The sequence below is a fragment of the Mesitornis unicolor genome, unplaced genomic scaffold, assembly GCF_000695765.1.
Source record: "Mesitornis unicolor isolate BGI_N332 unplaced genomic scaffold, ASM69576v1 scaffold24057, whole genome shotgun sequence".
In the NCBI taxonomy this organism is placed as follows: domain Eukaryota; kingdom Metazoa; phylum Chordata; class Aves; order Mesitornithiformes; family Mesitornithidae; genus Mesitornis; species Mesitornis unicolor.
The window spans coordinates 109,113-124,513 of NW_010198057.1; the positions used below are offsets into that span (position 1 = coordinate 109,113).

The 15,401-nt window shown below is 36.1% G+C and overlaps 1 protein-coding gene across 1 annotated transcript in view; it reads left to right on the forward strand.

Moving 5' to 3' along the window:
- Window positions 1-15,401, forward strand: part of SPAG1 (sperm associated antigen 1) — a 42,660-nt gene that overhangs the window by 20,064 nt on the left and 7,195 nt on the right. Inside the window, exons 10-15 of the mRNA XM_010189010.1 lie at window positions 739-1,344; window positions 1,728-1,827; window positions 4,815-4,967; window positions 8,862-9,031; window positions 11,928-12,060; window positions 12,977-13,103. Coding sequence (XP_010187312.1) covers window positions 739-1,344; window positions 1,728-1,827; window positions 4,815-4,967; window positions 8,862-9,031; window positions 11,928-12,060; window positions 12,977-13,103 — 1,289 coding nt within the window. The remainder of the gene's footprint in view (window positions 1-738; window positions 1,345-1,727; window positions 1,828-4,814; window positions 4,968-8,861; window positions 9,032-11,927; window positions 12,061-12,976; window positions 13,104-15,401) is intronic.

Genomic DNA, 15,401 nt, shown 5'->3' on the forward strand with positions numbered 1-15,401 from the left:
CTGTTCAGTTTTATTTCAGTAACATTTTGTGCATGAAAAAAAAAATCATTTCTATAGTTTGGAACAACCTGGAGTTCATCCATGTTCAATCAACTTCAGAAGTTTAGTTTGCGTCAGTTGGAGGTATCACTCAATATATAAGTGCATGAAAAAAATCTGTTGGACAGATGAGCACATCAAATAAAGGGGAGGTGAAATAATTAATTAATAGTACCAAAGCACAGAGTGGCCTTTGTGTGACCGGTAGGATCAAGAGTCAGGCTTTCTGCTGAAATCTGTATGTGAATACCGTGGTGGCAATCTGTTACGAGCTCGGGTGAATAAGGAAATTATATATGTCAGTACCTGATACCCTTATTGTCTTATTTTTTTCCTCTAATTAATAATAGTAGTGAAAACTGAATTATCTGAACTCTCTATAAAGGCTTTTTATCATTATGTTTAAATAAAAACTTTTAAAGAATTGTTTATATGCTTTTATCCCTTCTATTGTATTTGAGGAGAGTTTTGAACTGTGCAACGTTACTGGTTTGTTAGCTTTTTTGTCTAATTTAAAATGCAAGCATTTTGATTTGATCGTGGAAAATAAAAGTATCGGTATTTGTAATAGCCAGTTTTTAAAGAGTTAATGTCAAGGTGAGCTCCGTACCATTCTGACATTACAGCACAGGGGTTCACACTGTGCCCGGCAAGGAGAAGTGAGATTTTCCAGTAACACGTTCTCGGTAATAACTGCAGGTTATGTGAGAGCAGGACATTTTCTGTGTTCTTGGAAGTGCTTTCGGAGGCAAATAAATCTTTGTAACATGAGGATGCCTCAAGGATGCGGTCCCCTGTTTGTCCACCCCTCCTTTACCAGGACGATAGTTTCTTCCGATGATGCAAGCTCTAACTCGCTCCTTAACTTCCTCGTAGAAGCCGGCGTGCCAGTGCGGGGAGAGGCAGCTGCGGAGGAGGAGGCGATGGGGAATGCGCAGAAAAAGTTTCATAGCAAAGGAGGTGGCGGTAAGGGGGAGGACAGAGACGCACAGAAGCAGAGAGAATCCACCGAGTGCGGATTAAAAAAAGGCACATCGGAGAAAAAAACACAAAAGCGTTTATCAGACCATGAAGGTGAAGTTAATGGCTATTTACACAGTGACCGAAAGACTGAAAGCCCTGAAGCTGAGAAGATCTGCAGATCCCAGGGAGCAGGGTCTCAGCCGGTTGCTGGTGGCAGTTCTACTTCACTTCCTCCTATTGCAGCAAAACTAAAAAGTGAAGGAAACGAGTTGTTTAAGAGTGGACAGTTTGGAGAAGCTGTGCTCAAATACTCGGAGGCAATTGAGTATGTCATCGGTCTAGGTGAGTGTGATACCTTAAACATAAATCTAGGACTGCTGTTTAGATTATTTAAAGGATCTACAAATGAACTAACCTAGCCTATCCCTGGATTTTTGGCAGCTCTTCCTATGCAGTAAATTCTTTGTAATTTCAGTAATTCATGTGACACAAAATATAGGAAGATGAAATCAATAATATTTTAACTTCCTTGGGGCAGAGCTGTTTGCATTTCTTTATGCGTTTGAATAATTACATATTCTAGGTGATATGTTAAAGGGATGTTTCTTACAGCTTTGCATTGTCAGCAAACTGCATCACTGCAGTGCAACTTACAGTATGCAAGTCTTTAATTCTTGAATGTCATTTTAGTAATGGTCTTTGCTTTTAATTGTAACTTCTTTTAGGAGAACAAAGTCCAGATGATTTAAGTATCTTGTACTCGAACAGAGCAGCATGTTACCTCAAAGAAGGCAACTGCAGTGACTGCGTTCAGGACTGTAACAGGTAAATTGCAACCTCTCATGTAGAGCAACAACATTCCTGATGATGATTAAACATTTTAACTGATACGTTGTTATTGCAGTTTGACTTAGAACAATCTCTAATGAAGTCTGATTCCCTGTCTACAAGACAGATAACTTGTCAGTTAGTAAACAATTGTGGAACCTAGGGAAGGAGGGACTTTTAACTTACTGTCCTCATGGGTCAGGGAAGTTATTAGACTTCTCGTATATGGAGAAATGCATAGGACGGTTAAATTTTTTAATATAAAAGCAGGCTTACTTCAGTGATGCTCTGCAGTAACCTATATGTAAAAGCTTTGTTAAGCCAGGTGCTTATCACAATGCTGGAAATTGCTTTCAAGCATATGTATGGTGTATATGTGTGTTCTCTGTGTTTGTTTTGCTGTTTGGTTTGGTTTTTTAAATATATACTTGGCATAGTTATAAACAGTAATTACAGCTGCTCAGGAATTGAGCTATAATTATTTTTGTTTATTGTGGCTTTTAATGATACAGGAGTTAGAGAAGATCAGACAACTTCAATAACTTCCGAACACCGCCTTCCAATAAATTATTACTGTATTTCTAGATGTCTTTTATTATATTTTCACAGATAGGGTTAGTAAATCTGAGGCTTACAGTAAAAGTGGGATCTGAAAACGGTTAGAAATCTTATTTATCACTTGGGGTTTTTTACAGCACAACTTAACTGTTAAAAAAAAAAACAAAAAACAAACTAAAAATAAAATATGCATGTTCTTTTGTATTAGCTAAATATTTCAGTGTAGATATTCTACCTGACAGAAATTTTTTCTGAAAATGTCGTCTGAAAAAATTGACTTGTTAACAATACTTTGTTAAAATAGATGCAGAAGCATAGACAGTTGGCTGATGTGATGACTGTTAAGTATGTCATCTTATTTTTCTGTCAAGGAGGTTTGAAGTATGTTAGACTTCAACTGAAATCAGTAGTACAAAGGGTTTGGGTTTTGTGTTCTTACCAATTGCAAGTTTATTTTCTTACTACTTAAAGTTAGCGTCCTTAATGTCATGCATATTTTTAGGATACACAAGGGCCTACGATGCTTAGTGAATACAACAGAGGTGCAAATAATTTAGAGACTGGGAAGCAGAACTGCAAAACTACAAAGACACATGAATTAGGCAGTGTCAATTAAATCTTCTTTAGGCTACGAAACATAAAGGATGATCTACAAATATGTTACTTGATTTCAAAGTGAAAAATGGTGTAGTTCTTATCTTTGTGATATAAAAATAAGTACCAAACATTTATCTTTTATTATTTTTTAGCTATTTAGGGCTTAAAAGTGTATCAAAAACCCTCTGTTGGATCACTCTTTGTCTCAAGACACTGATTTGGAGTGCCTTTGATTACAGAGAGTGAAATAGGGCTTCCATGCGCTAATGTTAATTTATTTAGTACTGTGGTGTGGTTTGGTCTCTGGCTGTATTCTACCCTGGAAATGTAGTTTTCTGATCCCACTGATGCTGTTTTTCAAGCAGTGTCATCTTCCCCTGAATTTATTTATGGTTGTTTTTTTCTTCATTCTTGGTGTTAGAAACCTGAAATTGCATTAATATTCTTCTAAGTTACACAGTGTCGAGCATTTTTGCAGAGGTTTTGTAGGGGCTATGATGTTGTGCACTGTTGTATTTTTTAGATGTATTCAGCAGCAAAAAGAGAAATGGGATGTTGGAAAAATTCATTAAATGGAAATTGGAAATGTTTTTTCTAGAACTCATAGTTTTTGTGTAGCTTTAGGATGAGTAATGGTGCAAAGCCAATTTACAGCAAAGGCGACCAACAGCCTCCTGGGCTTATCACAGGCAGTGGATTGACGGAAGTGATTATCCCCTTGTACTCAGCACTTGTTAGACAATATCTATGATAGCTGTGTTGGTTTTTCCCCAGTACAAGAAAGATAGTGATCAACTGGAGCGAGTTCAGTGAGGTGTCATTGAGGTGGTTGTGAGCTCTGGAGCATTTGCCTGGAGAGGAGAAGCCCAGGGAGCTGTGTGTGTTCAGCTTGAAGAAGATTGGCTTCCAGGAGTCCTGACAGCAGCCTGCCAGTACCTATGGGGAGATTATCCAGAGGATGGATCCTGGCTCTTTAAGGCAGTGCATTATGGGAGGACAGGAGACAACAGGCAAAGAATGAACCACATAAGGTTCAGACTGCGGATCAGGAGAAACATTTTCCCCATGAATGGTATGGGGCATTGCAACAGGTTGCCTGCAACCTTGCAACAGGATGCTGTGCAGAGATTCCTTTAGATGTTTTCAAGGCCAACTGGATAAAGCCCTGAGCAGCCTTGCCTGATCTGAGAGCTAACCCTACCTGTAGCAGAAGGTTGAGCTAGGGACCTCTCAGCTCTGAATTACTGGCTGATTCCATGACATCTAATTGGCTAGACTCATCTTAATTTCAGTATTTCGAAGTTTACCTCTTTTTCTCTTTAGCAATAAGAGTTGATCTATAAAAGGTAGTCTTTAATAAGTAAAGCCTTTGTGGACTGCTTCTTCATATTGCTGGAAAAGCACATGGTGATAGAAGGAGTTCTGACTGCACAGTGTCTGAGGGTTGATCTCTGTGTTGACCAGGCACACAATTAGAAGAGCTAACTGACAAAAGACAGGCAAAAACTTAAAAGCCAAAAAAAGGCAGATGTATATTCATGTCTTACTAAATAAAAATAGATTCTGCTCTTAAAACAGCTGCCATTATGTTAATCTTTTCTTGGTGATGAAAGTAGTTTCCTAGATGGAAGACAGGGATTTGAGTAGAGTAAGTTGCAGTATAAGCACTAATAATTTCATAACTGCATGTTATTTAGGGTATTAATATAAACTGCTCGGTCCCATTTTCCTTGGGTGTAACGTATAGTTGTACTTGTAATAAAATAGGTTTTTCAATATTATTTCAGTTATTCTGTTTCAGTCTTGCCTTTTTCTTTTGTTTTCTCCAGAGCTCTGGAGCTTCAGCCATTTTCCCTTAAGCCTCTTCTACGACGAGCAATGGCAAATGAGTCTATGGAGCGGTATCGACAGGCATACATTGATTATAAAACAGTCCTACAAATAGACAGCAGCATCCAAGCAGCCAACGATAGTGCTAATAGGTAAGTGCACTTACAAATTTCCTACTCCTATCAGTCCAAAGAGAAAAATAGGATTCAGTTTTGTTTGTTTGTTGTGCTTCCTCTGTTCTGTATTCCTCAGAGGCAGGCTTGTCACAACTAGCACGTTGTAACTAGAGGACTGCCTGTTTCATTTAGTTGTTTTCCTTCACAGTTTTCCTCTGCCAGCAGTAGGTCCCTTTCTGTTTTAAAAATACAATATTTTAAAGGCTTTTTTTACTTGTGCTTCAACTTGTTTTCTTTCCTAACTTGGATTTGATACAATCTAAAGTAATACTTTAAGGTCCGTACCTTTTCTCTGACATCTCTGTTTCCTTTTTGTATTAGCACTCTTCCTGTGGCAGTTGAGAGATTTACGTTAAGTATGAATCCTTCAGTACACTGCAGTTGTGTAAACACTGAAGTAGCTCGATACAGTGGTTGGCTACAAAGCTTAGAGGTGTAAAAAATATAATTGAATATTATTTTTAAATTAAATGTTAATACTTCCAACACTAATTCTTGCTGTCAAGAGACATGTTTCAATTTCTGTAATTATATTTGAATAGTGTAAAATCAGTGTATACACACTATTGTGACTCTGTTCTCATTAACATATAGTAAGTACTTCAGTGTGTGAATAATAGGATTTTCTATTTCCTTTTCTTTTTCTTTTAATGGGCAAAAAAAGTATTTGTGAAAGCAGAGCAGCCATTAATCATTGAGCTGAAACCCACGTGCAGGCAACTTTTAACAGTAGAATCTAGTACCTTTTTTGCCTTTTTAAGACAAGACCTTACACGCTTAAATTATTACTTCATTAAAAAGTCCATAGTCTCTTTAAATTCTGCTTATTTGACCAGAAGCGGCCATAGGGGATCATGACACTTTTATCATCTCCTCTTAGAAATCTTATTTTTGATAACACAACAAATTATTACTCATCTCCTGTATCTATACTGATAATAGAGTACTTGGTTTAGTGAGATAGCTGCTCGTCCTGGTATCTGTGAGATTCTTACACTTTTTTTTATCTTCTTGGCTTATTTTATCTGCAGATACTATTTTCATACTTCTCTTTGACTTTTAACTTGCTTAGTAATAAGCTTACTTCCTTTTTTCCCCTTAACACTTTTCCTTTTCTCCTCTCTAGGCCTTTCTTATGTTTTTAGCTTCACTGCTCATTACTCTTTCCTCCCTGGCAACCCATCACCTTATTTCAGCTGCTTCTTCCTTCTCTTCTGCTGGTAATTCATTTTTGCTTGCAAATTCTTAGTTTCTAAAGCATAGACCTCCCATGTAGTCGAACTTCACTATAATTTATTTTTTAAATATCTTATCATTTATGAATTAGCCTGAAATTGTTTACCAAAGTATTAATTTTCATTTCCAAAGTAACAGAGCTTTTTATAAATAAATTTTAACAAAAAATGATAGTTCCTTTATTGCCTTTTAACTTAAAGGGATAACCCCAAAATGTAATTTTTAAGTTTTTTTTTTAATATTAAGAATATCAGGTCTTAATAAACTGCTTTTATTGGAGGATTTATTTGTTTTTAAGTTCCTGCAACAAATTGGATGGTGATGCTGTAGGAAGCTGACAGGAAAAACTCATCGTCCTATTTGTGTCTGAGAGGGGGTTTGATAAATCACGTTGAGTCTTGTCTTTCTGTACTTACCTAACTAAGCAGGCTTTCCAAAAATCTTAGAGTTGAGTGGATGTTCAATCTGATATCTCTTAATAGTTCTCATGTAAAAGACAAGTAGAATTTTTAACATAAAACCTTTACATGATAATATAAAGCCTTTATGTAATCATTTTGCAATCAAAAGGAAATAATTCAGAATGGAAGTGCATATTTTTATGAAAGGTCAACTGAAAACAAGTATAATAAGTTATCTGAGTGTTTATCATGTTGATTTGATGATGTTGAATTGTGTCTTTTATTGGTTACCCTGAGGTGATTTTTAGATAAATTGGAAGGACTGTCTCTTTTAAGGGTGTGTGCCAAGTCACAGGAAAACACATTTCAAGCACACTTTTAATTAGTGGCATTTTCCTAGCTTTGTGAACATCCATAAATTTCCTACTTTGTGTATTTTAATTTCCTCTTGAGTGAGTGTTTTATTATTTGCTTTTCACTGTTAGAAATACAGAAGCTCTAATGTGGAGCAGTAAATTGATGCATTTCCATTTACTAAATTGAAGTTTCGTTCCAGTTGTCTCAACTCCTTTAATTTTGGTTAGCAAAATTGCATTAGATAGCTTGGCAGCTTGTATTACAAAGTCCCATATGAATATTGTTCTGTACAAATAAATTTGTGATAAATTCCAAAACTGCAGGATTGTTGGGTCACGTTAGAGTGTGGTGGTGGGGAAGGACTGTATTTGTCCCAGCTTTTTCATGAGATACCTGTGCTTTTTAAACTAACCATGGCACACGGATTATGCTTAGATTATTGTATAACAAAAAGTCAATTGATCATCAAAGGCTGTAGGATTCTTTCTGTTGATTTTGATGTATTAGATCAGGTTTTTTCTCTGACTTTTAAGCCCATTGTGATAAATGGAGAAAATGGGTCTACAAACAGCCTTTTTAGTCTATATAATTTTTAAAGTATTTTGGTAATTTCTGTTTTATACTGAAGAAGATCAGAACAGGTGCTACTTCTTGTTTTGTTTTTTCTATCAGATCCTAATGGGGAAAAAAATCTGAGTGTTCTGACTCTGTTGTAATAGTATAATACCAAGGCTTTTGTTTGTTTGTTTTATACCTGTTACACAAATATAACAAGAACAAAACTAAGCAAAAAAAAAACCTTGAGTGATTTATGCCCATTCTGTCTCATTCTTCATACCACATTCAAGGTTCTTCATTTTTTTACTGTGTATTCGTGTAGTATGCTTTTTATATGTGTGTTAGGTGGAAATGCAACTCATATACGAATTTCAGGTTTATTTGCTGTAGTATCAATGTGACGTGCCTTGCTACTCAATTCAGAAATTTGCTTTGATAAAGTAGATTTAGACTTATCACCAGTTGAACTTGACTCTTATGATCATTTTGAGATTAGAAGACGTTCATCTCACTACTCTTCTTATTCTCATGATTGATTAATATTTGTTTGGGTTTTTTTTCTTAAGGAACACTACAAAAATTGCAATGTAACCATGAAGTTTTGCATAGCTTTACTCTTTGTGTTTACTTAGGTCTTTCTCCAAAATGTATCACAGGAATGGGAAACTCCCACTTGAACGGATTTTGGATTGAACTTCCCATGTATGGAAATAGTTGACCTATATAAAGATGTATGTGTTGGTTTGAGAGAGCCAAAACAGTTTTTATATATTTTCTTTGCATTTTTAAGTGGGGATAAATAATGATTGGTGGATTTCTGACTGTTCTATAAAATAAAACTTAATACCTGCTTTGTGACCTGCATTGGTCATTTGGAGAATTGTCGTGTAAGAGGTTTCATTTGACATTGGCACATTTAGGTACCGCACTTTGAGGATATTATAATCTACACTTGTTATGAGTAACACCTATGAATAGCTGAGAAAAGTAAACAAAATAAGTACTTTTTTTTTTCCTATTTCTTTATTGCACGTGGTAGGCAGGATTTAGAGATTAGTTGCAAAATCAGTCATTTGCTTAAATTTTTACAGATCATGCTGAGGTCAGCTTCTTCTAAATGCCAGCATAAATACTCTAAAAAGTGGAAAAAGTCTAAATCTTAAATAAGTGAAAAGTGACTGCTATGGCAGTATTTTTAACGATAATGGCTCAGTTGTTTTTTGAAAAACGAACATTGCATTATTTAATTTGGCTGTAAGTTATTACAGTGTGAGTTAAATATATGAGACGTCATGTAGGTGGGGTTTTTCTCTTTCAGAATAACAAAGACTTTAATAGACCAGGATGGTCCCAGTTGGAGAGAGAAACTGCCACCAATTCCAGTTGTCCCAGTTGCTGCTCAACTACACAGGTGGGATGGAGGAAACGAAGAGAATAAGCCCAGAAGTACTACAGATACCAACAGAGAAGAACAGTTGCAGATGAATTGTATGTATAGCTAATGCAAATATATATATACCAAAAGTAAAATAATTTTAATTGAAAAATGGAATGCAATTTAATAATGTCTAAGAAATTGCTTTAGAAAATATTTATCAGAGACCTTTGTGCACAAAGCCAAGTTAGATGATGCGATCGTTGGGGGGGGGTTTTAAGCCAAATGATGTGGTTTGCAGCATGTCGTTTCTGGAGTCATATAAGAAGAAAACACAGCAGAAATACTCATCAGCAATGTATTGAGTCCTATCACAAGTATCAGCAGATTCTCTGACATCTTACTACAGTTAGAACACAGGTTTTTAAAAAAGCAACCCACCACCCAAACAAACACCCACCCTCAGTAGTAGAATCAGCTGCTTAATCTGTAGCTGTCATTTAATTGTTCATGAAAGCATTACTCAGCTTTTCAGAATAGAAAGGTTAGATTTGTGGGTGGCCAATAGTGAAATAGGCTATAGAAGAACACTTGATTTTATTTATTTTTTTTACCATAAATTCTGACTTTGACAGTGGCAATTTAACAGGCACCTTCCAAAGATGTTACTTCTGGACTTGCTTACATATAAGCACTGAGTGCTTAACTCCTTTAGGACACTTTCTTGCTCCTGATTTTTTTCCCTTTATTGCAGATTCCATTTTTCTCCTTCAGTAAATCAGGTGAAGGAACCTTTCTGATCCAGTTTTTATTGACATTAAACATTCTTTTTTGCAAAGGTCTTGTCTGTATGATTTTTTAGCTTAATTATTTATTGATTCCCCTTTGAGTTTATTTCAATATAAAGAAAAGTAGTGCTGAAGATACTTTCCCCTTGATTAACACAAGGAAAGCTGCAATGCATAACTGGGGTGCTGGTCAAATATGTAGCAGTGATAGGGCTGTCTGTCCATAAAGCATTACTGCAGTAATGCATGTCTTCAAATGATCTGCATTTCTGGGCACTATAGATTTAATGACTTTAAAATGATCTTTCAGGTAGCATTGAATTTATTTGTACCTGATGTAAACCAACAATCAGCTTGCAAATACGTGTGTGTATGAGAACTGGACATTTTTCTTAAGAATAAGACATTGTTCTGGAAACATGTAATAGTGTGGTTTATGTACAGTTTTCATAGCAGTGCATATTAAACTTCAGTAATGCTACAGAAAATAGTTTTTTGTTTGAGAAGCATGAGGCATGTTGATATATTATTTAAGCTCAATTAAATTGATAAAATTTTTACTTTACTTTTTAAAATGTCCAGTGACAATTATTTTCATTACAGTTGTGTAAGTACATGTTATTACTGATTAAACTCTTAAGGACTGGGCAGCAATTGGGTTTAACTTTTGGTTTGCTTAAATATAAGTAGAAAACTGGTATCTTGCACAATTGATGCTATTAAACATAAATGCTTTACTTGAAAAGTGGTTTTTGTTGTACTGATCGTACTCTGGGGTTTTTCTGTTATTAAAGATTACAACCTGTTGGATTTTTATTTCAATGTACAACCAACCTGTTTGAACATTTTAAGTAGTAAATTTGGTTCTGTACAGCCTTGTGTAACTTTGTTAAGAAAGACAATTTGAAGATCATCATAGTGAAAAGTACAGATAAGCAGCTCCTGAGAACACCAGTGATCATGTTTAGCTTCTTATGAAAGTTCACGAAACTGACCATCGCTGTCTTCATGAAATGTGCTCTGTCACACATCTCAATCTATTTCCAATAGAGTGGGTTTTGGTTAAGCTTTGGCTTTTTGAAATATTAAATGAAGAATACATAACAATTTTTTCCACTGAAGGCTGACTCTTAAGGTTGTGGTTGCCTTCTTGGGCCTGCACTAATTCCGTGGGACCTGACAGTGACGGCTGGTGCCAGAAGCGTCCCAGCAGTAATGTTCAGTCCGTTGTGAACCCAACAGTTGTCTGCTGGTTTTTGTGTCTTACAACTCGAATTAGAATTCAGTTGTGTTTCTTGCGTAAATCTGTTCTGGTTTCATGTCGTTACTTGGTGTTTTCCCCAAGTCCATGTGTAGTTTTGTGGCATAGGAGGCTGCGATGCTCTTGTAAAAGAACTTAACGAGTTTAATTATTAGTTAAAATCATCTGGTTAGAATACAGTGTTTAAAACCTGAAGCTTGGCAAGGGGCTCTCATTCTTTAGCAAGGTACAAAAATTAGATTTTTCCATTATGATTGGCTTTGGGCTATGTTGCTAATTATCGTTTGTTCACAACAGAACCATGAAAATACAGTCAAGATTTCCACTGAAAGCAGAGCAAAAAATTGTAGTCCAACCCAGAAGCATATGCAACAAATGATGTGGAGTTTAGAAGGAAAGGCAATTGTGGAAGAAAACAGTATTAATTAAAAAAAAGTATAGTTAGGTGTTTTCAGGTTCCTTGAAGTGTGTTTTATAAATAGTTGTTAGCAGATTATTACTGATATATCACTAACCCCCACTGATACGGTGGTTGTCATTGTCTGTTTAGCATACTAATTGTTATAGATAGTTGCTTGCAGAAAGAATATTAGATTAAATTATGGCCACCTTGGTGTGACGGTGGAGATCTAGAAGGCATTTGATGCTGCTGATTGAATCTCCACCATTGTAAATAACACTGGTATCTCAGTGCAGATGTATAGTCCCTCTCTGCCACACAGAAGGGGCATTCCCATTACTTTCAGCTAAATAGAAGTGTGTGTTGTGCCAGATGTGGATACGGGAGCTTGTGCCTTTCTTAGAGCAGCAGGGAGATCTGGGACGGACACAGCAATGTGCAGACTGGTAAAGATACTGCAGTGGCCAGGCATTTATTCTTAGTCTGGGCAGATTATTCAGCTACCCTTAATGAGCTGACCTTATGTAACACTGTGATCCTCTGTAACATAGGTGAGAAAGCTGAGGAGAAGTTCAAGACATTGAAAAACGAAGGGAATGATTTTGTAAGAAAGGGTAAATATGAAGAAGCTGTAAATAAATACAGTGAATGCATGAAGTTAAATACCAAGGAATGTGCGATCTACACCAACAGGTAAAGATTCAAAATCGAACCCCACTTTGTGGGATAACAGTAGTTATATTTTCTCACTGCAAATAGATCTTTTCCATCCCTTTAGTCACTGTTGTTAGAAAAGGATTTTTTTTTCCCACTTGATGAGTGTTTTTAATAGCAAAATTGATTTTTTGTTAAACTGCATTATTTTCCAAGGGGAGCAAGTATTGATGTCACTGATGTAGATCTGAAAATCTTTATACAAATAGAGTAATCAATGGTAAAAGTTAAAATTAGCATAGCATTTTGCAGCAGTTTTTAAGAATACTGGTATCATTTTAATTAAAAACTAATGTGTGGTAGCAGTTTCTCAAATATGAAGAGCAGTAATTCAGAGAAGATGTACATTTTAAGAAAATAAAAGTAAGAAGGTGGTCATACAACAGCATTATTTTAAAGGTTGGCCTAATTCTGCAGCATAATTCTTTATGCTGTAATCTTATCAGCTTTCACAAACTAAGAAGGATTTGATTAGGCCAGTACTTGAACAGGAGACTTCCAGACTTCCAAGTAATAATTAGGTGCAGAAAGCAGAACTGCTTATTTAATCTGGTGCACTTTTTACCCAGAATGGCTGTATAAAATCTATACTATATCAATTACTGTACTATTGTATTACATTAACATAGGCTCTGCTTTTAAAATACTTACATATCTGCCCAACTTCAAGCATTAGTCATACTTGAGTTTTGACTTTTATTACAGGAATTGGCCCTCTCTAAATCCATACAGTGATGTTAATAATGCTTAATGGGTTTGATGTACTTTGAAAAATACCGCATTGAGACTGAATTGTGTGAAGTATTGTAGTTAACATTTATGAGTCAGATACTGTTGGGACTACAGCACTGTAGAATTTACTTATATTGCAGTGTATTCTGTTTTTCTGTGTTAGAGCTCTCTGTTACTTGAAACTCAATAAATATGAAGAGGCTAAGCAGGATTGTGATCATGTTCTTCAGATAGAAGATTCTAATATTAAAGCTTTTTATAGAAGAGCACTAGCGTACAAAGGATTACAGGTGAGGAAAAAAAGCGTGGCAGGTATTCCTAAGCACTTCTAAACTTGATTATCCTCTTCAAAGGCAATCAGGTAGTTGCAGTCAATGGGCGAATACAAAGTATGCAGTGCTGGTGATTTATTACTTTGTAGAGCATTAGGCATACATAAAATATTACATAAATAATTTTGCAACTTAAAAACCTCCATGTTGACTTGTAATAGTTTGATAAAATACAGTAATATTGGAATAAACTGCGTTTGACTGGAGATTGGTTAAGCAAGTTTCAACTCTGTTCTGATGTTCTAATATTGTTCTGGGTATCCCAGTCTGTTTTTTCTGTCAAGATGTTTACTATATATTGCTGGTGACAAATGGGTTCTCTCGAAGTCTGTCTTCATCTGTCCAAACAAAAATCTCAAGCTGTCTTGTGGCATTTGCTCATATTTGAGTGCTTGTCATATTATCCAGGGTTTTAATTATGTTTGTTCTCTCTCTCTTCTTTCCCAAACACATTATGAACCTTTGTCAGTAATCTGCTTTCTCACTCTGTGGACAATATTGGTATTCAACATTTTCCATCTACACAGTGGCGGTGGTGCCTGTACTGTGCTCATCTTACACACAGTTTTTTGAGTATCCTTTTACCTGATCATGATAAATGCAGACTTACGTTGCTCATATCTGTCCTGAATGTGACTGCAAATTTTGTCTTCCATCACTTGAACCATGCCTTTCCTTTTGTCCATACCTCTGTTGGTTCCCCTTCTTCAGTGATGTTAATTAGCCTCTACACTTCATAATTCTCTCATAGCAATCCTTACCCTACCTGTCAGCTTTTTCCTGGTATTACCAGCTTACTTGAATTATCAGCTTCTCACTTTTGTTGGCTCATGATGGCACCTATCATCATCTACCTTGTAGTAAATTTTACAAGTGTCTTTAAACAAGCATCCTAAGTGCTTTCTCCTGTGTTGTTCTTCATAACTGGAGGTGATCACTCCAAGTATCCACCAAGTTTCAGCAGCATCCATCAAATGAAGACATACCTCAGACCTCCGTTATGTTTGATGCCTTAACAGAATGTTACCTGATGGTCTCAGCTTACAAATCACCTGAGGGCAACCTGTTTGTGCTGAGCAGCATCCTAGCCTATTCTGAGCCCATGTTTTAATTCCAAATGCAAGTCCTGGGAACCATGGGATCTTTTGTTTGTGATAAATTTGTTCCTCTGTTACGGTAGCTATGAAACTTGGAAAGTTTGCTTTGATTAATTTTAAAGGTGAAAAGTCTTAATTTTGTGTAAAATCTTTTCTGTAACTGTACCAAGCTACCTGGTGTTAATCATCTGTAATCGTATGTTGTTGAAGTTGATGGAAAATTAGTATAAATATAAAAGGTATATAGTGATTCTTCTACCAGTCCAAAAAAGGGAATTACACAGTGGTGAAGAATGTCAAGAACTGGAGAAATAACTTCTGCTTTTCCGAATACCCTAGAAAAAAATGCTGGGTTTGCATTATTGAAGGCATAACCTGAAACACACCGTTCATGGATTCCTTCAGAAGAGCCGGAGCTGGGGACTCCCAAAATGTTTTGTTGTGGTTGGATTTAATGACTTCATTACTGCTAATTGCAGGGATGTGAGTGATGCGTAAAACCAGAGAAAGCAACAAAAGTGATTTGAGGTTGACAAATGACTGTGAAGAAAACTTTTAAGAGCTAAAAGCATGTAGTTTGGCAAAGACCTAATTAAGCTGGGAAGTACTATTTTTATATAAATATCCAGATATTTAACCATAAAAGCTGCAGTGGAATTTAATGTAGTAAATGAGGGGTTTTAATAGTTTTTCTGAGATGTAGTTAAGGGGAGATCATGAAAAAATCATGTTTGTGTGATGAATTAGGCCTGCAACACAGGACACAGGACCCCGGACCGCATCTGTTACAGCTGACAGCCCAGTCTCTTGCTTTGGGTTCAACCATCTTGTAGGGTTTTTATCGCAAAGTCTGGCAGGCTGCAATCCTAAATCCAGGAGGGTTGGTTGTTTGCTGACCCTTGTGATTGTTTTCGGAAGTCTGTTCCAGAATATCTTTTCTCTGTAGTTACGAAACTTCACGTCTGTAATTCAGATGATTTAGGTTAATTAGTAGCTATTTTCTGATGGAAGCAATGTGCCTCCTTTCTGCATTCATTTGTTAAGGCTAAGTAATTCTAGTTCTCCTTACTCTTCTTTCATGATATAGCAGACTTCAGTTCGCTTGCAGACTTACTGCAATGTCTTTTTTACTGTGATTGAACAAAATATTCTGTGTAGG